Raw genomic sequence first — 25,642 nt, 5'->3', positions numbered from 1 at the left:
CATCTTGGTTCGCATACTTCGGGAGCACCGCTATTTTTTATTAACCTCGTGCTTTTCGCTCTGAACAAAGCCCTGTTCAATCAAACTCTGATATATGACAATATGTAATGAGGTATTATTTTCGAAGGACCATAATATTTCCGTTTCAGCTTTGACTACCCAATTTTTTGGGTGAGGCTGGAAGCATGGGATGCCCGCTTTCTGTTTTGTTTCATCAAAAAATACATAATACTTACTTTAGTCCTGTAACTTCATTATAAATTCACTTTCATAATTTTATAGAATCTTGCAGTGTGCTGCCTTTGATGTCAAATATCATTATATTACCAACTACCTGTACTGATGAAAATGAAGCATCTGTGGCAGGAACAACTTGTACTTATTCATGTGGAAATGGTTATCACATGGCAAGTAAGGAAATTACGAGAACTTGTTTGGAAGATGGGACGTGGTCTGGAGTTGAACCCACTTGCATCCGTGTGTGTCCCCATTTGCCTGAAGTTCTAAATGGAAAAGTGAGTGATATGTTTGCTCATATATTTAGAATTATGATTGAAGAATGGTATATTATTTTCATCATTTATTATTTAAATTATTTACCGGTATGTGCAGAATATTTTCAGTCTTAGTTACTGATTTTACCTTTGCATTTTTATTTCATCATTCTATCAATTATTTAGATTTTGCTCTCACCCATTTGCTGTCAGTATACCTGACAAAATAATCCTATTCATGAAGTTTTTCCCGAGACGTGGAATTTACACTTCATAGCTGTTTTCTTGATCGTATTGGTATGAGTTGTCAGTAAATTTTGTGTCAATCGGCATTTACTAACACATATTTTCATGCTATAACTCTTTAGGGTCTCAACAGATCTTGGTACCTTAGTGGTTTTCTGTAACTTTGAGATCAATCTGTTGTACCGTGAACTAACTAACTAACTATATAAAATTCTTCTATACCAGGTATCACCAGTTAAATGTTCAACTGCAGATCAATCAGCTGGTTCCGTATGCATTATCCACTGTAATTTTGGATATGTTGTTAATGGAAATAATACTCATGAATGCAAAGTAGATGGGACTTGGACTAATTCTGTTGGTATAACTTCATTTATACATTTGAACATGTTGGACAGCAATGACAGAAGTTTGAAAATGTCTAATGAAGATTTCTTTTTATTATTTCCCAATTTTTGATACTCGCTTTTAAATTTTTTTTTAGAAATATCTGATGGTAAAAAAGTGTGCCAATCTCAATGTAAACCATTAGTTCGTCCGAAACATGGTGAAATCGTTTGCAAAGTGAATGACCTTGAGTTGAGCCACCATCAAGGCTTGTACGTTGAAACTACAATATGCAGAATATACTGTGACAGGGGATATGTTATTGATGGATCATGGATGCGTGTCTGTGAGGAATCAGGTCTTTGGTCTGGAGACAATACATACTGTTATAAGGAACAACAGTTTCTTATGTTTTTGTCAAAACCACTACACAACACAAATGGGCAATCGGCAAGTTTAAGTTTTTCATTTTTACTTGTTATTTTTATGAGATGTCACACATTTGTTTCTGACAATGTCGTAACCAAATTTTTTAGCCACTTGGTTTTATTCCATTTTCACTCTTGTTGAGTTGTAGGTGTCTGGCTTTTTTCGTTTGCATTCATTTATCTTGAATGCTCAATGCAATTCTTCATATTAGGTGTATTAATTTACCTAATTAGAGCCATATGTTTGTTTTATACACATTTTATAAATTCGAATATGATGTTTAATGAATGGGAAATGCCTGGAGAAATTTCATAGGTGTGATTGTTTATTTAAGGATTGTTGTTCGTTTTTGACATTTTTTGAATGAATATTTCGTTATGGAGTTCTAAATCTTACCATTTCTTCATATAAACGTAACAAACTTTTTCAACTTTTATATTTCAGATTAAAGTCTGCATGATATCAAAACAAGATAACACGATTATGAAGCTCAACAATGAAGAATGTGATGCCAGTAATCCTTTTCATCGATGGTCATGGTATCATGAGAAAAATTTGAAAAATTCTGGATCTGGTGAGATGATTTTCGATTTTTTCAATCTGATAATTTGATCTGATGACTTGATTATCTGTTTGACTACTTAGCCCCTAATATAAAATATAGTGATACATAGATCATTTTTTTAAATTAGTCCTGTTGTGGTATTTTTTCAAGTTGATTTGATTTTTTAGTTGGTGATAGTCAAATTGCAACCTCAGAATTCATGAATAAGGTTTCTTTAAGTGATTCTAAATGTTGATTTTGATAATAATTGATTCAATTCTGGTTCCTATAGTAAGTGAGAGCAAATAAATGATAACCAAATATATTTTATTATGAATGGAAGTTTTTGTTCTGGTCAATTCTGACTGGATGAGTTTTAGTAATACTTTTTCAGTTGAGATGAATACTTAAATCATCTATATATGCAGATACATTTTTGAACATATGTCTCCTTTAGGATACTGTTTAAGCGCTGTGTCACCTGGTGCTGGTTTGCAATTGGAAATGACAAAATGCAATGTAACTGATGATATACAACATTGGTCATGCAAAGGACCTTCACCTGATGACATTTGGTTTCTACGAATGTCCAGTTACAACCTATATCTTGACTATGGGTTAGTATTATATTATATGTTTGTCTGTTGGGTTGTTACAAGTAATTAAGAAAATCAGGATATTTACTCTTGTATTTTTATAAAACTTTCCTAAAGTGAGCCCTTGGCCTTCTAGGGGGAACAGCGCATTTTTAAGGGGCAACGAGCAATGCCTAGGTATCATTCGTGATGACTGCTTTGATTGGCTTTGACAATATTATTAATACTGTGATATCATTTTGCATTTCTATTTCAGATATTCAACTGTTTCTAGTATTTGGCTTCATGATTTAGATTTATACAACAATGAGGAAGAAGATATTGTATGGTAATTAAAAATGTTGGAGAAATTTAATTCAAATGAAATTTTGATATGATTGACATGTTCGAAAACTGCTATTCAAGACTAATCTCCTATTAGCTTGGATAGCAATTCTTGTTTCAATGCTTTCCTGGCTTTGAATGTATCATACTTTATACTTTTAAAATAATTCTCTATCTTATCCTTCATAGGCATGCTGAATCAACTTCAGATGAATGGAGTACAAGTAATGGCAAATCTTCTCGGACTACAATTTGTTCAATGAAAAGCAAAACGATTGGAGGAACATGCAATCCTTTGCAACCTATAAGCGATGGAGAGGTATGTGATCAGTACCCAATGCTTCTTATAAACATTATATAAGTAAAATTTAAAGTAGGCTGGGTGAGCATATCTGAAAATTGTCAATAAGATAACAAATTTTGCATGATAACCATGCTTTTTGTTCTCTTTGTTTATATACATAGAACATACAAAGTTAGCCAAGATGAATGATCAAATACCTGATGAAACATTGTGATTTACTATATGTCTGGGCTTTTAGCAAGCTCAAATAACTTTCTGTATTAAATCAGCATGCCTCTTCAACCTTTCCCAACATATATCAAATATGGATATCGGTGCATTTTTATTAGATTGTAGCGCTATTATTTAATCGCAGCATCAAAATATTTAATGCCTTGCAACCTCTTAGTTCATTTTACAATATTTGACTCTATATTGATGATTCAGATCTATCCACGTATTTGCATTGGGCCAGATAAATTTGTTGTTGCTGGTTTAATGTGTTTATATGAATGTAATGTTGGATTTCAATCGAATACTCCATTGAATACAGTTGTGTGTCAAGACAACGGTGTCTGGTCCGGCCCACCTACATCATGCCAAAGTAGGTACATTTTTTCATTTTTGAGGATCGTACTTAAATGTGGTTTAGTGCTTATGTGCTATGTTCATTTATGTTTAATGTTCAATAAGGAAGAATATCTTACTATGATGTTGTTGTAATAATATTATATATTACTTTAAAAAGCATTTAAATAATTTGTAATCTTCTAAATATATTAAGTATTCGAATAAAATTGAGCAAAACCATAGCACCTAAAAACTGGTATCCATATAAAAGATAACAACATGATCATAAAACTTGGAAAGTTGTAAAATAATTAATGAATAATGTATTAATTGATTGTGTAACAACCTCCTCTGCTCCATGTAATCATTTCATATCGTTGGGACTTTAATAAAATATTTTGAATGAAATCAAGCATATTTTCTAGAGATGCTTAAAATTGACTCAAATTGATGTTAATCGGAATAGCTTTGATTTAAATTACTGAACGTACATCCCTAAGCCAATATCTGAAAATTTTAAATGTGATAATTTGATTAACATTTTTATGTCCAGGATATTGCTCTCAGTTCAAGGTTATGCCTAACATGATTGTGCACCCATCCTCTTGTTTTGTAATTGATGAAGAAGAATCATTAGAAGATGAAGTTGATAAGAAAGGCATCCCCATATCAGGAGTCTGTGTTTTCACATGTCAGGATGGATACACTTTGGGTGACACAGGAGAGTTTACGTCGTCTTGTATGGATTCTGGTGTATGGAGTCGTCATCCTCCTGAATGCAAACGTATGTATGATTGCTAGTAGATATTATTCCTGATATGGAAATTGAGCCTCGGTTCCATGAATTTAAAACTTTAAAACCTGTAAACTAAAAACATTTTGTAGATGATTTTTTTAAACTATGATATTGTCTAAATTCTGATTCAACTATTAGTTGCCAAGTTATGACACAGTATTGCGTTACTGATTCCTTACTTGGAAATTTTTTGTGTTACGTCACATCTGTGAGGTATAAGTTTAGTTGGGGATAGTCTGGCCTATAGTATCCACTGTTACTGTGTTAAGTACTGAATAATAATATATGTTACGATTACTAATAGATGCATTTGTAAAAAACAGTTATATAGTCTTACAACACATTAATTGTTTTTGTGAGTGCTGTCAATATAAAATATGAGTGTTATACCAGTTTATATGGATCACATACCACAACCAGATTTAAATATTTCTGAAGTATAGTGGTATATGGAATATTAGTTATTTAGGCAACATTTTTTAATAGTAATGTTCAATATTGTATTGTTTCCTACAGTAGAACTTATTGTTTGTATTGGACATCTGCTTCTATCAAGTACAGTGGCAAGCTTCATATATAGGTTTGAAATATTCATACCTGGTTTTATATGCATAAATTATTGTTATTTTTAACTAAATATACACCTCTTTTTTTAGTTCTCTTTTCCACATTTTATATGGATTTTTATTTTACAGGTATCTGCTCTAATATTAGTCCAATGTCTCATGCTTTTGCTTCTCCAGCATCTTGTTTTACTGAAGAACAAACTGAAGGTGCAATTTGTAGACTTGAATGTGAAATTGGTTTTGGAATAGACATTGTTGATGTATCTTGTTACAACGACGGCTTAAATAATAATGAAAACTCTACGGCTCTGGTGAATCGGTGTAAAACTAAAAAGGAACAAAGTTCAACTTTAATTGGCAGTGTGACAAAATTATGCATGGCTGATGGTACATGGTCTGGTGAAGAGGTGGAATGTATTTCAATGTGTAATCCTGTGGTTGCACCAAGGAATGGTCAGGTTTGTTAATAATCAAATATTCTTGTTTGTGCTGCATCCAAGGATAATGGGCACGGTTGATTATCCACATCGAATCCTATGTCAATCAACTGTTGAGCTCAGAAGTCTCACTGACAGTTATTTGAGCATGAGTATTAGTCATATCATTTAGATGAGTTGGTACTCCCGTGGTATGTGTACCAGGCTAGGGTTAGGCCATAAATTTTAGTTCTATTACGAGTTCGGGGACTGTTTGTGTTAGCCAAGTGAATATTCCCCCTGCTCATAGGCTTCCGTCTCTTTACCACAACTTGATGTAAAATAGGCGAACAAAATTAGTTACCTCCCTATTGGTACACATACTTCTGGAGCGCCGATGAGATGAGTCAGTCAATGACACAAGCCTCACCAACACTTAACCATGTTTCATTATATAAACGCTAAATTTGAGTATCAAATCTAGTCCGAGTCCTATGTCTAACTGGCCGTTATTAGTCATTTCATTAAGATAATAAGTCGAGTCAATGACTTGAGCCTCCTCAACACTCATTCATCTTTTGTTCCATGTTTGTTTGTGAATTCAAAAATTCTTTTGCAAATTCTATCCCAATCTTCATTCAGACACAAAAAGCTAGAAGGTACTCCAGCAAAAATTTGTTAATACTTGTGTTATGTGAGAAGAAAATATCCTCATTAGTTTTATGTCATAGTTTTAACAACTTTTCACGTCGTATAAACGTCGTATAAAATTATAACCATTTTAAAATTTCTTTCAGGTATTCTTAATTTTCAATATGTGCCCAAAATTTCCTTAATATTCAATTGGTTTATATATACAAAAGTGCTATTTAATTAAATAATTTTTTTTTCATATATACCAAATCAATTTAGTTAAATTTAATTCTCAAAGGTAATGCCGTTATCATGCTCAGAAAACTTTGTGAAAGAAGGTTCGACCTGCTCGTTTATATGTGACGAAGGATTCGTTGTTAGTGGAAGTTCTTCTAAAGTTTGCAAAGCTGGGGTTTGGATTTTGCCTTCCTCACTAAGTAAAGAGGAAAATGACGAAGATGATTTTGTAGTATCTGCAGAACCACCCTCATGTGAAAGATATTGTGTTTCTCCTACTCAGACTAATAATTTTACTTTTATTACGCCTGCTACTTGCATAATGAAAAAGTAAGTGCTTTATAGTTTATGAAATATTATACATATATTTTTAATGCATTTTAAATTAGATTTTGAATCAATGGCGAATGGCGCATTATGCTACGGATATCTATGCTATTGCCATCACGCCTCTGATTACCTTATGGATATCTGGTTCAAATCCTGTGGAGATATTTATGAGCAAGAAGATTGTTCATCATTGTAGGGTTGTTCACATAGTGGTGGTTTGTCATATGATTGGCTTTCCCCTCTCTGAGATAAATATGAAAATCTTTGACTACAGTTCTGTGTCAAGACGATGGTATCTGGTCCGGCCCACCATTATCATGCTGAAGTAGGTAGTTCAGTGCCTATGTTCTATGATTCTGAAAGGAGCAATGACTTTTGGGGAAACAGTATACTTTACTATTTCAGGCAATAGTATTATTCATAACCCTTGTATCTAGAATATCAATTGGTACAGTGTGTACAACTTCGTGTGATTCTGAACATATATTAGTCGGGGAAGCATTGTCAACTTGTCTACTTGATGGAACTTGGGATAACATTCCAGCTAAATGCATTGGTATGTCTGGTTTACATGCTTTATGAAAAAAACTCATGTTATCATTGGGTATAATACTCTCGAAGCACTATGTTATAGTTTTAAACATTATACCTCTATTTTTCAGAAAAATGTTCAGCATTAAAACCATTGGAAGATGGAAAAGTGTTTCCACATGTTTGTACAATGACAAGCATGGGAAGTGGAGCTGTTTGTGCATTTTCATGCTTTGATCAATACACGCTTATCGGAAGTGTCACTACAACATGCAATGCAACTGGGATATGGAGTACACCAATGCCAGAATGCAAAAGTTGGTTTCGTATATATTTGAGTTATTCTGTACAGATATGGACTAGTGGTTAAAGTGTGGCACGATGGCCTTACGGTTAAATAATTAAACTTTATAGTTAACTATGCTTGCATTGTGGGTTACACCCAGATCACCCATCACCCAGGGTGTAATTTTTGCCATTATCATTTCGATATATAATGACAATATATATCTATATTACAACATTAATAAAACTGTCGGATAAATTTACCATGTGTAAGACAAGTTTTATTTAAGTGAGTGGGTGAGTATCTTTATTCACATAAAATTTGCAATTTTGTAAATTGTGATTCAAATAGCATATCCTAATTCAATGAAATAGCTATGCCTAATTGCACTTGTTCATTGTATTGTTCAGGAAGATGTTTTCCACTCACTAAAATATACAATGGAGAAGCAAGTCCACCCAATTCTTGTAATAGTAATCATATAACAGCTGGTGAAACTTGCTCCTTTTCTTGCAATGACGGATTCACTCTGGTTGGTAGTTCGTCAGCAACATGTGGTGAAGATGGCCAATGGGATAACACTGTGCCAAGATGCAATAGTAAGTATAAATTAGACTGTGTAATAGTTTTCATTTCTAAATCGTTAAAGATATTGTAAGTCTATGTTTACACATATTGTTGATTGGCTATTTGTGCCGAAGTGTGGCGGCGTAATTCTGTCAATTGAAGTGTTTAGAGATGGCAGGTTCAAAAATCTTGTGGTTAATAATTGTTTGCTATCATTTTACTCTGAATTGCTCACTTTTTTTACGAAATTTCCAAAGCAGAACATTAGTTATCAAAGGTGATCCTGCCATACCCGGCATGGACTGGTACCCGATAGGAGGCCGTGGTTCGAATCATGATTAAGTCATCTTATCGAATTTCCTCTCCCCTGGGATATATATATGTAAATCCTATTCTATTCTATACAGTTAAAATGGAATACCTTTTGTTTGGTTATCAGGTCGGGTCAACAACGCCAATAACCAGATATGATAATGCAAGTGTTATCAGTGAAAATCAGCATAAATTTGAATTCATTTAAATTTCAAGATACTTAGTACTGTTGTTCTATTCTATAATGTTGGTTTAATTTAGAACAATGTCCAGTACCTAAAATAGAAAATGGTACTTTGAATTGTACAACTGTGGATCTAAAACAAATTCAAGGAAGAAATGTGATGGATTATGTGTGGGGAACAAAATGTAAAGTTGTTTGCAACAGGGAGCTTTCTGCATCATCAGTTGCTGTTGTTACATGTAATAGCAGAGGGCAATGGTATCCTGACTTTCCTGAATGCATTGGTATTATATACATTGTATATTGTTTGTTAAATTGATCTACACTGAACTAATTGAGCATTGCAAGCGCCCACAATACACTAAGAGCTTTTTGTAAGTTTATCCCAGCTATAGAGATATCAGTACGTTGATATTCGTCTTGACACCTTGAGGGTTTACACTGTCAACGGAACATATTTTCTGAAGTTTACATAACTTCTTGTACAATTCTTTGAGATTTGCTGAAACTTTTCTTTATGCTTTTATTCTGCAATGTAATAACAATCGATTAATATTCTAATTTAGCCTTAGGATAACTAATATGTTTTATTTTGTTTTAGAAACTGGTGTGCCAATGTACATTATGCAATCATTAGATGGTAATTCAATATGTCTGACAGAAAATGAAATCGGTGAAATAGAAAAACTCGACAAACAATCTTGTTTAAAAACATCACTTGATGGTACAACATCTCATCAGTGGCGTTGGCTTCAAAATTATAATATTCAGTGAGTTTACCATCTGAACACTATGTTGTATATATAATACTTTATATTAATTAATTAAATTCCACACCATACTGAGTGAGTGTTGGGTACAGATCTTTAAACCATGAGTAAAGTCGAGTCATGGATCATATGATTCCTGAGTCAATTCCGAGTTACAGCAAATTTTACAAGTCAAGTCTCATAACTGTCCGTCCAATGCGAGTAATAGTACATTTCATACGATAGGCCTGGTTCTGCGTATGGTCTTATTGGCTTACCTTTCCACTGGGATAAATATGATTTGAAAATTATCTTCTCCACAGGAATTCTGCAACTGGTCGATGCATTGCTGTTTATAATGTTCGATCTGATGAACCTTTAATAACTCGGCCTTGTGATACAGAAGACCCTTTACAGTGGTGGGAATGTTCAACACATAATCCATTTCGATTGTTGCTTAGAGATACAGCCTACTCTCCGAGTACTTATATAAAGGTTATATTTTCATTCATTTCAAGTAAATTTTATTCATTTGTGGCAAAAAATTCAGTAGATAAAATTCAGTTCCCAAAGTGCCTTGTTTCATTTGTATGCCTGTTGGTAGATTTCGTTTGTTGTATGTTTTAAACTGTTAATCTTCAGGGTTCTTTTTTTATATGACTTTCATTCATGCTTTTGACTCTGAGAAAGGATCTGTATAAGCAACCACAGATATATAATGATATTCTAGTCGTTCAATTCACTACCACCTTGGTGAGGTTGGGCCTATGGAATTTGAGACCAAGAGATTACTGCAATGTATGCTTGATGACATTGTACATCTTTTGTTTTCAGTTTTCTCGAACAGTAAACTGTGTCAGTCGTATTTTACTGATGGTCACATAATCACATTCCTGCTTCACAGAATTCTGCCAAGGTGGTGTTGCAGTTGTGGAGTGATGCTCATAGCTATTTTTCGACACTGAGTTTAAGAACTATTACTTTATCCAGTTTATGCTCGAGGAGACCAGGCGGTAAAATTATAATTTTAGTAATAGTAGATCACTTTCATATTTTTTTTGAGTAGTGCTGAACTGCTTTCAAAATGCTTCGCAACCTGGAACATAAATGTGAAAAGATTGAAAATCAGATATTGAATGGCTGATATCAGGCTTTTCACAATACATGCACATATTCGCTTTAATACTAAATCGTTCAATCATTCTATTTGCAACGGCCACATACAGATCAGAATTATTCAGAAGCAGAAAGTAGACAAAGAGAATAAACCTGCAGTTCATGTGCAATAATACCCTAGTACCCTCAATAACTACTTTATTATTTGTTAAATTATTATAATGTGAACTGTACAATATACACAGGTGCTTGTCCACCATTGTATGATATACCAGGAGGTATTGTAGATCCGCCAGAAAAATGTAAAACTATCGCTGTCGAAGAGGGAGAGATATGCACGTTTGATTGTATAAGTGAAACTGCATATGTTCTTGGTGATGCTTTCACATTGTGTATGGGAAATGGATTGTGGATGAATCCTATACCAACTTGTGTTGGTAAGTTTTATTTTATGATATTTTTTGTTGAATAAATTGCAGATGACTGTTTTTTTATGTATTAGCACTGTGTTGAAGTGGTTCTCAAACTGGGTGGAACACCAGTGTGCTGCGGAATATTCTCAGGCATGTCACAGAGCTTTTTGAATTAACATAAGAACAATCGTGTTCAGTTCAATTAAAGATATCATCACTTATCTAAAATTTTGATAATTATTCTCTGTCAACTGACTCCACCTGGTATTCAGTTATTTCAGTAAAATTAAAAAAAAAATCACTTGCCAGTATGCTTTGCCTCAGTTACTTGTTTCAATTCTATTTACTCTCTCACACAGATAGTTTTAGCCTACACTTATCTAGGTTATAATTACAAATTTATCAGGTTACTGTGTCTCAAGAATAGTTCAAATTTTTCCCAAAATTTTTATCATTCTCAAAAACTTTTCGTGTATTCTCTCTGCTTATTCTCCAAAATGAAACCACTGCCATAAACAGGCGAAGTTGCCACACATAGATCAGGTCCATTGAACCTATAAAAGTTGGTTTAATTTAAAGCCAGTTAACGTTTTTTCCAATACTTCGTGACCCGAGGGGTCATCGAAATAACATGACTTTTCACTTTGTGGCCCATGAGCCAATGATTTATTACGTTTGATTCTAGGTTTGAACCAACATTCTCACACAGTTGAAGTTACATATGAAGTGTTTACACAAATATTTATTAGTTAATTGTTTTCAGAGAGTTGTCCACAATTGATGGACACACTGCCAGGGAATACTTATTATGAAGATCCAGATTGTGTGTTTGATGAACCTCATGTGGATCAAATATGCATTGCCAAGTGTTTAAAAGGTTATGAGATGAGAGGAAATCCAGAACGAAAATGCCTAGCAAATGGTGAATGGTCACCTCTGCGGTTTCAATGTAGAAGTACGTTTGTAGATCTTTTCATTCCAAGCCATTCATTATTAATTTTGTGCAGTTTTAACGAAAACTTTCTCGAGCTGTTATGTTTCATTTTAATACATTTTATTATTCAATTAGTTTTTCTGATTGTGTTGGCTTGCATCATTTAATGCTTAGCTCCAACTGGTTTCTAATAGTTGACCGAGTTTTAGGTAATAAATCTTGAAATGTATCTTAGTATTTTCACGATTTTACTTTTCGACAACCATCCACTGATATGTAAATAGCTACACTTTATTTTGAAAGGACCAGAATCTTTCCAGTTTGTCATTACCTAACCAATTGACTACACTCTAGGTGAGGTGGTTCTCATGGGATTTGAACCTGAGATGTGTAACCTCTGAGTTAGTTCAGACTAACGCTTTAACCACTAGGCCATTGCTCCTTTTGAAACTTACGGTAAGTGTATCCCACAAGTTTGCCTTTCGATGATTTTTTCCTCAAGCAAAATTGTGTATTTTGACAATTCAATAGTAGTTATATATAATTACAGGAATTTGTCCAGTCATATTCGGCATTCTTGATGGCAAAATTGATCCTCTGCCTTGTAGAAGTGTTTCCTGCACATTCAGATGTAACCCTGGTCATGTGTTGTCTGGTCCAAAGGTTTTGATGTGCTTGGATAGTGGAGAATGGGACAAACGTATTCCTCAGTGCATCAGTAAGTTTTTTTATGTTAAAATTTTAGTCAATTTTGATGGAGATATATAGTTTTTTTAGATGGTTATTGGTATACATTAAAAACATACAGCCACAGTCTGCTTAATTCTTTGTATGCAGTTCATAAGTTTTCGTCCCGTGGTGATTAACATGTGGTGTGTCGTGCTGGCGATTGTTGGACTCCTTGTTATCATGAATATACCATTTACAGAAACAATTTTTTTTCTTCAAAACAAACTTGAAACAGGACAAATAAGTATTTAACCTTGAGCCATCCATTTAATATTGTTAACAGAAATTCCAATATCTCTTACATCAATAATATATTGTTAACATGCATCAACTTTTATAGACAATGGATGGCGGACTGTACTTTACAAGATATTGTGGTTTGCTGTATGATAAAGTCATCATCAACTTTCTTCTTCCTACGGATATCTATAAAAATCCTTTTACTAACATCCTACTACTTTAGTAGATGAAATGAATATCAAAGTGTTTAAAATTTGAAATGAATATAGATCAGGAGGACTCTTTTAATTTCAAGAAAATTATGATTTAGTTGTGTTGATTTGAATAAATGAGGTTTAAATAATCAGTAGGATAAGATTTCCATATTTATCCCAGTGGAAAGGAAAGTCGATTGGATGACTTCATCATGCGACGAACCACAGCCTCTCCTCTGATTATCAGTCCATGTCATCGTTGGGAAGATTTAACCAGTTACTTGTTTCAGACGCATAGACTTGAATGATTTTAGTGACGACAGAACTCTTTCCCACACATTCACATTTCACAGAATTTGAAACTGTGAGCCCCAAATAGAAAATCGCTAGAGAGCTACTTAACACAGTAAACCATCATTAACTTTTAATAAATATTAGGTAGTCAAGAACAATTTTTATTCCTCTATCCATCTCAGGAGATGACCAGTTTCAAATAATATCAATGGCTGTGAAAAGTCAATCCCTTTGTGTTACTGTGGAAGAAGATAACTTGATTGCAAAACATAAATGCATGAGTACTGATGCATCGCAACTTTTCAAATGGAAAACTAATTCTGATCTTCTTCAGCATGTTGAATCTGGACTGTGTGTTACTGGTAGCGGTAGTAAATGGGGCAAAGTTAGTAATCAATAATCATAATGTTTCAATTTGTATATTTTGTTGTACTAATGGTATCAAATCAATTATTATCATTCATGTATTGATGCCTGGGAAACCAGAGCTGTTAATAAGCCAGACTCTGACTCCGGGTTGTAGGAAATTCAGATTCCAGACCCAAACTCCAAGAAATTAAATTTTAAAAACAAAAACTCTGGCGTATGCATGTCGTTTTAATAAAAGTACACTCGCTGATTAACATTATACTTTTTAAGTTTTATTGTGAAGCTTTTTTTCAATTATTTGGTCACAACTGAAAGTCCGCAACTTCAACTCGTGGCTCCACAGCTCTGTAGGAAACGTTCTCATATAAAGTTTACAAAACAAATGATACATTAAAAAAAATAATTATTAATAGATGTTTTGCATGTACAGAAAAGCTATTATTAGATTTTTATTATTAGTTTATAGGAATTTCCCATATATTGTGTACGAGACAGTTCTTCTCAGTAAATTTACTTTTCTTGCTATCTGAGTTCTTATGGAAATCTTTAGTTTTTTCAAAAAAATTCAAAGCTTTCAATATAACTGTACGTCGCATAAATATTAAAAATTAACCAATTTTTGGTGATGCTTCAACATAAATATTACACTGATACCGAATTTCCATGGCAATGGTAATCTATATTCCACTATTGGATCAAATATCAAGCAGATTATCATTTAAAGTCAAGTTATAGCTGTAAACAATTCATTTATTAACAGTAGAATTTATTGTCAATGGTGCTCTATTCATCTCCAGATAACATTACAAGATTGCGATTCTACAAATTCGTTTCAATTATGGGATTGTGGAAGTAGCCCTCACTCAGATATAAACAGCTTGAGAATCTCTGTAGGTATGTAACCTAAACTTTTCAATTCTTTGTATCTAATAGGATAATATTTTCATATTCATTCTGAGAGACAGGAGAAGCCAAGACGACGACTCGGCCATATGACGAACCACAGCCTATTGTCCAGTTACCAGTCTATGTTAGCAATGGAAATAGTTATTTGTTTTAGGTGCATGGACTTGACGATGGAGGAAGTCCTAACTGATCAGTGGTTTGCGAACTACCCTATAACGGCTGGGAACAACAATTCACTTTTACATAATTAGGATAGGATTTACATATTTATCCCAGGGGAGAGGAAAGCCGATAAGACGGCTTATCCATATGGCGAACCACGGCATCGCGTCCGGTTACCATTCCAAGTCGGGTATGGGATTAGTTTTATTGACTGTATTGTTTGTTTTCGGAAGCATGGACTTGGTGGTGGAGGAAGCCGTAACCGACCATCGGCTACGTGAACCACTCAACGACGGCGAGGAGTCCAGCAATCCTCTCGCACATAACCATCCCTGCATGGGATTCAAACCTGCGAACTCACGCAGAGTAATTAGAAGTGCGGTGGCGAGCGTATTCCTAACGCTTAGCCCGTTGAGCCACACTGCCGCGCCATGTTCCAAAGGATTCAATCTTGCAAATCCATGCACGGTAATTAAAGGTGTGATGGCAAGCGCATTCCTAACACCTAGCGCGATACTCCAACCACTAAACTGCTGCTGATGACAATATGAAATAATATTGTGACAGGTGGTGAAACATATTATTTGGATGTCGGGGCTGAGGAGGATGGCCACAGTCTTTCTGAGAAGATAATTAGACATCGGCTCGTAATGGAAACTCAATATCATTTTTCATCTCATTGGATAGCAAAACACTATTTTAGTGAAGGTTAATTTCAACTTGTTTCAAATCTTTTTAGTTTTGTTATTTTTTTATTTTATTATAATTAGGGGAAATATATTTAATCAAGAGAAAAATTCAAAAATATATTTTATGAACTCACATGAAATTAGTAGCCATAGTTCATGCCTGCTTTCTTGAAATTATTCCATTGAAAGTGTCAATATTAAAATTTGTTTCCATTGATATTGAAAAATGCTCCTGTTTATCCACAGGAACTGTATGTTCAATGAAAGACATCAAACAATGCCCTCAATTTGTTGTATCCAAACATGGAAAGGTGTCTCCTGATGATTGCAAGGATCATACCAAAGTGAAAGAGGTATTTATGTGTAGGTTGCAAGACCAACATTTGTAAACTTTATAGTTCATAATGTTATTGCATGTACTGCATAGAAATCTAAATTGTGCATATTTAAAATTTTTGCAGGGACTTGTTTGTCATGTATCATGTGATGTCGGGTTTTCCTCAGAAGCCACAACGCACTCTACCTGCCTGCAAGGAGGTAAATGGACATCTCCAATGCCTGTTTGCAAAGGTTTGTGACTGGTTTTAGCAATTTACCAATCAAATACATTTTGAGCCCTAATGCTTTATATTAGGATAAGGATTCAGATTCTTTCAAAGAATAAAAAAACAATAAGTCAGGTTTAACAATGTAACAAACGACTGTCTTTTGTGCAGAGATAGCACATCAACTGCTAACCAGTTCTGAGTTCCAAGTGCATGGACAAGGTGTAGTCGCTGATTACTGTTAAAGTTACATGTACACTTTTGCAATGCACATATTTCGGCAATTAAAATCACCTATTAGTAAAATTAACGGTACTCCCGAAGTATGTGAACCAAAATGATAGATACCGGAAGTGGAACGTAGTATGTGTACCAGGTTAGGGTTAGGCTATAATTTCATGTACAAATACTACGGGAATGGCTGGTCCCCTCATAATAGAACTAAAAATAAGGAAAATTAGAATAAAATTATGGCCTAACCCTTACCTGGTACACATACTATGTTCTGATGCCCGCCATCTTGGTTCACGTACTTCAGGAGTACCAAATTACCAATAAAATCAATGTTATATGAAAAATCTTGAATGTGGTGATTTCCTTATCAACCAGTCTTATCACAACACAGATTTCACAGCTTATTCCCAATTTTCTCTCTTATTTCAGATGATTACAAATGTGATAAACTTGTTTTATCAACACCTGGAGTCGAAGTATCACCAACTTCTTGTACTGAAGATCCAGTGAACGAGGGTGAAATTTGTTACTTTTCTTGTGCTCAAGGATTCAGCTTATCTGGAAGTAAATCTGTGAAATGTTTGAATGGAGGTAAGTTTTTCTAATTATTATTCAGATAGTTGATACTACTGAGAGCAATTGTGGTTAAAGTGTTAGACTTAACTATGTTGGCATCGCTGATTAAAAATTGTGGGTTCAAATCTAATGTAATCCACCTGTAATGATTTAGGAAGGCAATGCTGAACTTCAATAATTTCAGTCCTCTCTTGTTCACAGGGAAAGGCATGTAGATAAATTATATAAAAAAATATACTATCATCAAAAGTGATAAAACTGAAAAAATTCGTAAAACATTTGTATTGAAAAAAATGAAATACGGTATATAAAATGGGAAATTAAAATAAATTATCCTGTATCTATTATAACGTGGGGTCATGGGGTGATCTCATAAAATTCTCTTGTTAACTATTCACATATCCATCATAGACTTGTAACCAAGTGAGAGAAGGCTTGGTTTGCTGTTTTATTATCCTTCCTCTTCCTTGGATAAATATAAAAATCCTAACCTAACCTTTAAACTTGTTACAGGTATTTGGTCAAACAATCCGCCAACCTGCTTGCAAACGTGTGGACCATTATTGTTACCAGACAATGGGTGGGTTTCACCATCCTGGTGTCTTGGTCATAATAATATAGCGGAAACTGAATGCAGTTTTCAGTGTGAAGCTGGATATCATCTTTCTGGTTCTTCATTACGAAAATGCAAACCCAGTGGTGTTTGGGATGGAGTTGACACAAAATGCACAAGTATGTTGGTATTTATTTATGTGATGATTAGAATCGCTGGTAGTAAATTGTTTATTTTATTATATTCACTATAAACATTTTGATATGATTGTCATAGAAACAAGAGAGCAATGATGAAATCGGTACCGATACGGTAAGGACCAAGATCAATGAGCTTGCTTAATATAATTACTAAATTCTTGTTTAGGGTTTTTGATGTTGTTATTGAGAAAAAAATCACCTTTCTCTACCACTGGAAGACTATCACTTTTTTTTTCAATTTCCATTGAGTCTGGGAACCAATGTTTCACCAAAAAAAATTTCTTTTTTTTTTATTGAAGGGGAACACATTTTATTGCCTGTTGCTTGTCTGATATTTTAAAATAAGATTTTCATATTAATCATTATGGGGAACTACAGCATCTCCGGTTACTGGTCAATGTAATTCCAGTTACTGGTCAATGTCGGTTATGGGTTAAGTTAACTCGTTGCTTGTTTCAGATGCATGGACTTTATGTTAGAGAAGGCCATACCTGACCAGTGGTTATGTGAATCACCCTTGACTAAAAAGGAGGCCAGCAATAGACTCGTACATGATTATGCAGGGTAATGGGAGGTGTGATGACAAGCATGTTTCTAGGGTTTATCACAATGCGCTAACCACCGCATAAGCCCCATATCTGCATATCATTTACTGATATTTCTTTAAAGAATATTGCAAAAATTTGCGAGCACCAAACAATGGAATTGTTTATCCTACCAGATGTAAAACAGATGACAATTATGAAGAGAATGTCTGTCAGTTTCAGTGAGTTAAAAAATAATCTCAATTTTATCAATAGGTAGCATTGGTCAGCATCAAGTTATATGTATGATGTGTATGTATGTTCAGTCATCTTGTAACGATAATATAGATAAGGTATTATTATGTTCGAGATGGGATGCATGCACAAGACCATATTAACCTAAATCACAAATTGCGGCACGAACCTCTTCAGACAAATATTGGACAGAATAAAATATGAACAGTATAGTCAGTTATACATTCAGTTGAGGGCTAATAGGCAAAGCAATGGCCAGAGGGTATAGGGAGTAACAGGAGTAAGAGTGAAGTATACAAAAGGGAGTTCGTTTGACAACACTACATATCTAAATATAGAACACACAGCATAGACTACTTCGGGCATATACAAAATAATTGAAACGTTGGGCAATTTTCGAACTCAAACCTCTGGTCAATTGATTGAGAATTTTTGGGGTATAAAAAATTGATATATTATTTTGTATGTTCTTTTATTTAAGGTCTTGTTTTTTGTTTTTTCAAACATTTTTTTTAAAATGTAGATTTCAATTTTTAAGCTCTATATTTTCTATCAATAGATGTGAAAGTGGTTATGTTCTGAGTGGAGCTTCCTCTCTGGTTTGTTCAAATGGCAATTGGAGTCATCCTTTGCCGAGTTGTATTCGATTGAATGCTTGTCCATTGATATCTTCAACAAGAGATTGCCCCATGAACATTGTTTATCATGATTTGTGAGTAACCATTTTTAATTTTTTATTTTTCCCTGGAAAAAGATATGTTAGGATTTTCATATTTATCCAGAGTGAGGGGAGAGGAGATTAGACAGCTTAATCATATGGTGTCCACAGCCTCTAGACTGGTTACCAGTCCATGTTGGGTAGTTAGCCAGTTATTTGTTCCAGATGCATCAGGAAATTGTTTCTGAAGCTACCTAAACAGGGACACATTATTTTCTTGGTTGACCGTACATTCGAACCCATGTGTATATCCGTGGGTTCAATCTATATGCGTGTGCTAAAACCCATGGGTTAGGGTCAGTATGGGTTCAAATATCCGTAAAACAAAAAAAATTTACATAGGTGCAATAGTATGCAGGTGCAATTGTCGTGGGTTCGAATGTAATGGAACCATTTTCTTGATATCAAATAAACCAATCAGGGGGACTCAAACAAACAGAGCCCAAATCATGAGGAACATCATCTAAAAAGAACATAATTTGTGCAAAGTGTCCTAGATCAGCGGACCGGTAAAATTAGATTAAATGTACTCGCGGACCGGCAAAAAATTGAAATGGCCGGAACAGAAAAGAATAACCAAATATTTGCACTCAATATGCTTCTAGACAAAAAAGCACACTTAAAAACATTTCTCACGGAGAAAAACTATCAAATAATGTGCTGACCAAAAATTAAAAATGGGTGAAACATAAAATAATATCATATATTTGCGTAATGACATGCAGTGCTGGGCACCCATTATGCGTAAGAAAGGCACGCATAGAATATCTCACAATGAAAACATGCACAAACTCATTGCACTCACATGCAATTAACTCATGTGAGAATTTTGCTGCTGTTTCGTTTCCAATATAAGATTGCAAACGAGGCCTCAAAGAAGTTTTTGCAACACGTAACTCTTCAGCCGCGTGCAGCCGATTTCTTTGCTTCGTTTTAATTGAATCTAGTGATGAAAATGTTTTTTCGCATTAAGCAGTCACTGGCTGAAAGACGGACAACAGTTTGATTGCTCGATAACCTGGCGATGGGTATTCGTTATCAGGAGATATCTAAAATCGTGATAAGTAATTCTTTTTTAATCTGAACTGTAAAGTAGAGTCACCATTTTAATCAAGCCTTTTCTTTTTGATTGGGTTCATCATCTTCCCTCTGCAGTTGATCGACGCCTCAAACGAAATGAATTTGCTTTACAATGACAGGGTCGTCGATAACTTGGCAACAGGCTCAAATTTCTACTGTGTCTGGAAAATATCTCTGCGGCCCATGCTTTTTTTGCGTGTCACGTGACCACCTGTTGGGTCGCAAAGCTTACTGAAATATTACACTGTTCTTTGACTGTTTTCTGGTTTAAACAAGGAGATATGCATTACGATTTATATATATGGTCATATTAATCAGGAAAAGCACGCAAAACAGAAAAAGCACGCGTGCCGATTTTTAGGCATCTTAATTTTGCGAGATTTGATGGAGCGCATTCGCGATGAATCGGAGCCGAAAAAGCGAAAAGTGTGAATGATCGGCGTCAAGATGTCGCGTAAGACGGCGCCAACATGTCGCGAAAGACGTCGCAATATGAGGGCGGAAGAGAATTGCGTAATGATCCAACGCAACTTTGTCTACGATAAAGCGATTGAGACGGCATAAAAACAACGAAATTTCTCGCGGACCGGCAAAAAAGCTTTGCGGACCGGCGGTTGGGAACCACTGTTCTAGATTAATGAAACATCATACACCAACAGAAATTCAGGTGTTAAATCAATTTTCTTAGTAAAAAGGTATTTAGGAAATTTATGGGTTCTTTTTTTTTGAATCACCCTTTTGGATATCACATACAAAATTTAGTAATTGTGATTACATTATTTTATTTTCATTATTTTAGATATAAAGATGAAGCAGTCATTCCTGGATCACAGGTTTCTGTTATATGTGGTGCTGGGTGCAGTTTAGTCAGTGGACCTGTTTCAAGAAGTTGTAATTCTGATAACAAGTGGGATGGAGGACTACCAGTTTGTGAAAGTAAGTGTGTTTTATTTTTGTGTTTGTTTTTAAGATTGTTGTCTCTTAGGTTAATCGATGTCGTTTGTGAATTTTACTGAATGCTATGAATTCAGCAACTTCACATGTCAGGAAAAAACTATTTTCTTTTGAAAAAAGAAGAAAATTTGTGTGTTTGACAATCAGCATGAAATAGATCTCACACTTTAGTGTAGTTAAAACGTTACGCTATATTAGCACAATATAACATTTTGCAAAATAATTCTATTCTATCGTATCTATCACACAGAACAATGTCCTGCATTTATGTCAGAAATGGGTGTTTTGGTAAAACCAAGCAGCTGTGGACAACTGTGGCAACCAAAAGGAACAAAATGTACTTTGACCTGTGTTGCTGGAATGGTATCTGAAGATGAAATTGCTGGAGTAGAGTGTACTGATAATGGAAAATGGTCGGAAATCAATTTCAGTTGTCAAAACGAAGATGGCAGAGGTGATTATTGCAACCCTTGAAAATTCTAAATACAACTGCTTGTTCATGTAACCAATATTTTTTTTTATTCATTCTGTTCTTAACTGCAAGGTTGTACACATGTGTATTGGGCCGAAATGGTCTTATATACATAATCTCCAAATTGAATATTTTCTTTATGTATTCGTATATGAGACAAATACCTAAATATAGACGTATTATCAGAATTTAAACTTATGTGTTTGCTGATAGAAATTATATTTTTGCGAATTTTTTTTTAAATTTTGTCTGTTTTGCGGTTTTCCCTCCTGGCTTTTGTTTGTTTGTGACTTTTTTATGGAAAATCGAAATAATCTTACTTACTAATTTCACTAGAATCAGGGTGGTTAGCTGGTTTGGAATCAAATTGGACCTGGGGCCACCAAAATTTCAGCTTCAGTTCTATCTAATATGGTAGGCTTGGATCCAGTCTCCAGGTCTGACATCGACTCTAGTCTCCACCCCTAGGTAATTTACTTATTGCCATAATGCTGTGTCAATTTTTTTGAAATATCATTGGAGTAGTTACTTTAAACTGTCACAATTTGAATGAACAATCATTTCCAAGTTTTTGAGCAATTTCTATACAATAATAATTCTTTATGCCTTTTCTCCATTTTTTACTGTGTACCTTTTAACAATTAAAATCAATTATTGAATTTGACAAATACCTTTAATTTTAGGTAATGAATCTGTAAGCAATCCTTTTCTGATCCGACAGCGTTATTCAAACGATGTTCATATTTGTCTTCAGGTATTTTCATGTTCTAATCTGTGCCAGAATAAGTTTTGTATTAATTGCAGTGTTGAGTATAAGTCACTAAACCCTGAGTCGCTCATCTGAATTTCAGTCTTTTGAATCTGAGTCTCAAGTATTAGCATAATAAGCTAAATGCCACAAGAACACATAACCAGAAGTTAAAATAGATAATTTTTAAAAACATTCTCAAACATCCTTATAATTCCTATACCTAAAAAGGCATAGTGACATCGTAAGATGTTGTGGTTTGCCATATGATAATTATGAACAATAATTACTTAATAATATTCTTAATCAAATCTTGTATTTACAGTATTTTATATATTTTATTTACAGGCTAGTGTTACTAATGAATATGTTGTTCAAGCATCTGCTGCATCATGTTCAAAAATTAATTTATCTCAGTTATGGACTTGGTTTAATTATAAATTGATTCGAAGTGTTTCATCTAATCTATGTTGGAGTCCAATGAGACGGGATGGAGGTATTTTACTTGGGTTGGCTAAATGTGATCTTGAAGATAGTGGTCAGGTGGGTGAGATGAAGATTTTTCACTTGAGCTGAAAAAGGGATTAACTTTTTCGGAACTTTTATAAAAGATCATATTTTATTTAAAATAAAATTTCTTCTCATAGAAAATAATAGAATAAATTTGCTGTTTGATTAGGTTATATCTTGTGTAGTCTGAAGAAGTTTCTCTTATATAAGCTTTCTTATGGCAACCCTTATCTTGTTCAAGAAGTTTGTGATCTTGAAATCTATAAAACTGAGTGATCAAGAAATATGGGAGGCATTATGTAACACATCATCATAGTATTCAATGTTTGATTAACTTGATTGTTATCAGTTTGTGCCCTTAACAATAGCATGAATATGCATATTAATATCGTACTCTTGATTGTTCTCATGTACTTTTATATATAAATGAGATATCAGAACGAACAATAGCTCAAATTTTGCCATATTGACCATGATTTTTCATTGAGTTCCTTATTTTCTAAGATAAAAATGTTCACATACTTCCAGGTGTTCACATGTGGTGACACCGAGCTTCAACAATATATGCTTCATATAGTGACGGAAAAAATGGAAGTTTGGAATAGTGGATCGTCAGTTATTCAACTTACTGCATTACCCGTTGATCAAGGTTTAGACTGGGAAGCAGTTGAAGTTGATTCTATGGATATGTTTAAAAGTAATAACAATATGTCTCTTCAGAATTCTGTATGCAGGTAAGTAGGTGGCGCGCCTATTATTGTATTAAGTAAAAGGCTATGAAATTTTGACCAATTGAACAGTTTGAGATAGTTGTGGATTACAATGAAGCCAGACTAGGTCAGGGGTTCTCAGATTTTCGGTGTTATGAAAGCCCGGAAGAGGTATACAATTATTTACGAAACCCCGCAAATTTGACAGTTGACATTTTGATAAAGAGGTGTCAAAATGTGGAAACAAGGCGGTAATTGAAATATGGCATCATCTATTTTGATAATCAAGCTCCCTAGGTTTTTTTCACGAAGCTTCGAGGCTCCGTATGGAGAACCTGTGAACTAGGTGAAAATGCAATTCACCAATAGTTTAGAGCTAAAGTTACGGTAGCAGCAGCCCAGATACAGCAGCAACACTTCATGTTAGGGCATTATAGGATTGTATTGATAATAAAAACCCAATCAAAAATCCTAATTCTTTTCTTAACAACTATAGGCTATTTACATTTATCATACATGCATCTGGAAATGAAAAATACCTGTCTGATCCCTTACCCAACATGGGCTGCTAATCAGACGAGACCTAGCTCTATGATTAAGCCATCTTAACGCATTTCCTCTCACGAGAAAATAGCTTGTTTTTGCTTGAAAGGCAGTTTCATGTTATTGATTTAGAAAATTCTTATTTTTCTGTGACCTGAAATATAGAAAACCAAAAATTAATTTATTATTTATCTCTTTAGGCAGATGTGTGGTGGAGTTTTATCCAGTGACAGTGGAGTATTCAGTAGCCCAGGATTTCCTTTGAAATATAGATTGAATATTTTGTGTGACTGGACTATTATAGGTATTTGTCTGGTAATCTTCATTTGTATTATAATTGTTTTCTCTTTGATAGGCTCTGATAATATATCAATGTCATGTGTTTAATCACTGAGGAAGTTTCCTTTATTTGGCGATTCGATAGTTGTTCTACATAGGAACACACTCGCCATTTCTTCAATATATTGCTCTACATGAGGATCACCGTTTTTAATTTTGTGGGTTATGATCATTTTCAAAAGATTGGTAGACTTCATGTTATCTCAGCATTATTTATGCAATTGCTGGTCAGATGACGCATATTTGCACAATCACATCTTTATATCAAAATCATTGGACTGACTGCTATGCTTATACTGTTGTAAAATATGTACTTATTAACAAATATAACAAGAATATTAATTCTCACCCAAACAGCTTTTGAAATTTTAGTTGTCTCCTGTAACTTTGCTATGAAATGAGTATCCTTTACTTCTGTGAGAGTGTTGTAATCTTGTTTTTATTAAATTCTCCTTTGACAAATAAGAAAATTATAATTTTGATTGAATGATATCTATCGAAATTTTTTTTTATTTAATCTTATTTGCATTTTATGTGAGTGGTGCGCAATACCTGTTTAACTTGTTGATAATTCAACACATGAATTATGTTTCACAGTTTAATCAATGCAAATTATTTGTATGCAAATTTTGTCATCCTTGACATTCTTGATGTCTTAATAATAAAATAAATCAGATCATCTTGCCACATAACCGCAAATTTTATATTCTTGGATATCTATCAATCATGTTTCCAACCTCATACATTTTTTTAGCTCCCGGGAAAAAAATATATCTGTGGTTACACAATGTTGACATTGGGAAATCCAAACCAAATGAATATGGAAGATGTACTGAAGATAGTTTAGTAATTGTTGATGGAGATGACTCCTCACTGGAGAATTCTAATGTTCTTGGGCGAATTTGTGGTCAGCTATATAATAATTTCATTTAACTTTATACTTTACATTCATAAGAATAGATCTGGACGCATTCTTATTCAGCTTAGCACTTTTAAGTAAAATAGATCTCACACTGTGGATTGACTTTTGTCTTTGCTTTGAAAAATAATAGCAATATCTGTACGAACCTCTCAATTTTACCAGGAATCTTACTTCATATTCTTACTCTACTCCATTATACATCAATAGTTTTTATCTTTCTTTGATGCAAAACATAACTTTTTATCTGTATGCCCATGGTTTGAATCAGTCATTCAGTAAAACAAGATTTATCA

At 34.1% G+C, this 25,642-nt stretch overlaps 1 protein-coding gene across 1 annotated transcript in view; it reads left to right on the top strand.

The window, feature by feature from the left end:
- The window catches only part of LOC120340508 (uncharacterized), a 46,168-nt gene that overhangs the window by 15,949 nt on the left and 4,577 nt on the right, over window positions 1–25,642 (top strand). The window contains exons 27-63 of the mRNA XM_039408784.2: window positions 283–515; window positions 966–1,101; window positions 1,225–1,517; window positions 1,941–2,070; window positions 2,498–2,657; window positions 2,893–2,964; window positions 3,150–3,279; window positions 3,691–3,847; window positions 4,367–4,597; window positions 5,305–5,633; window positions 6,523–6,791; window positions 7,229–7,347; window positions 7,454–7,639; window positions 8,019–8,207; window positions 8,749–8,955; window positions 9,273–9,441; window positions 9,744–9,915; window positions 10,325–10,433; window positions 10,782–10,973; window positions 11,713–11,904; window positions 12,434–12,601; window positions 13,523–13,725; window positions 14,507–14,603; window positions 15,345–15,485; window positions 15,713–15,819; window positions 15,928–16,036; window positions 16,675–16,836; window positions 17,335–17,553; window positions 18,244–18,340; window positions 18,913–19,065; window positions 20,951–21,087; window positions 21,356–21,559; window positions 22,261–22,331; window positions 22,674–22,868; window positions 23,364–23,569; window positions 24,289–24,392; window positions 25,182–25,334. Coding sequence (XP_039264718.2) covers window positions 283–515; window positions 966–1,101; window positions 1,225–1,517; window positions 1,941–2,070; window positions 2,498–2,657; window positions 2,893–2,964; window positions 3,150–3,279; window positions 3,691–3,847; window positions 4,367–4,597; window positions 5,305–5,633; window positions 6,523–6,791; window positions 7,229–7,347; window positions 7,454–7,639; window positions 8,019–8,207; window positions 8,749–8,955; window positions 9,273–9,441; window positions 9,744–9,915; window positions 10,325–10,433; window positions 10,782–10,973; window positions 11,713–11,904; window positions 12,434–12,601; window positions 13,523–13,725; window positions 14,507–14,603; window positions 15,345–15,485; window positions 15,713–15,819; window positions 15,928–16,036; window positions 16,675–16,836; window positions 17,335–17,553; window positions 18,244–18,340; window positions 18,913–19,065; window positions 20,951–21,087; window positions 21,356–21,559; window positions 22,261–22,331; window positions 22,674–22,868; window positions 23,364–23,569; window positions 24,289–24,392; window positions 25,182–25,334 — 6,201 coding nt within the window. The remainder of the gene's footprint in view (window positions 1–282; window positions 516–965; window positions 1,102–1,224; window positions 1,518–1,940; window positions 2,071–2,497; window positions 2,658–2,892; window positions 2,965–3,149; window positions 3,280–3,690; window positions 3,848–4,366; window positions 4,598–5,304; window positions 5,634–6,522; window positions 6,792–7,228; window positions 7,348–7,453; window positions 7,640–8,018; window positions 8,208–8,748; window positions 8,956–9,272; window positions 9,442–9,743; window positions 9,916–10,324; window positions 10,434–10,781; window positions 10,974–11,712; window positions 11,905–12,433; window positions 12,602–13,522; window positions 13,726–14,506; window positions 14,604–15,344; window positions 15,486–15,712; window positions 15,820–15,927; window positions 16,037–16,674; window positions 16,837–17,334; window positions 17,554–18,243; window positions 18,341–18,912; window positions 19,066–20,950; window positions 21,088–21,355; window positions 21,560–22,260; window positions 22,332–22,673; window positions 22,869–23,363; window positions 23,570–24,288; window positions 24,393–25,181; window positions 25,335–25,642) is intronic.

This window comes from Styela clava, chromosome 14 (genome assembly GCF_964204865.1).
Source record: "Styela clava chromosome 14, kaStyClav1.hap1.2, whole genome shotgun sequence".
NCBI lineage: Eukaryota > Metazoa > Chordata > Ascidiacea > Stolidobranchia > Styelidae > Styela > Styela clava.
This window is presented reverse-complemented; position numbering and strand designations above follow the sequence as displayed.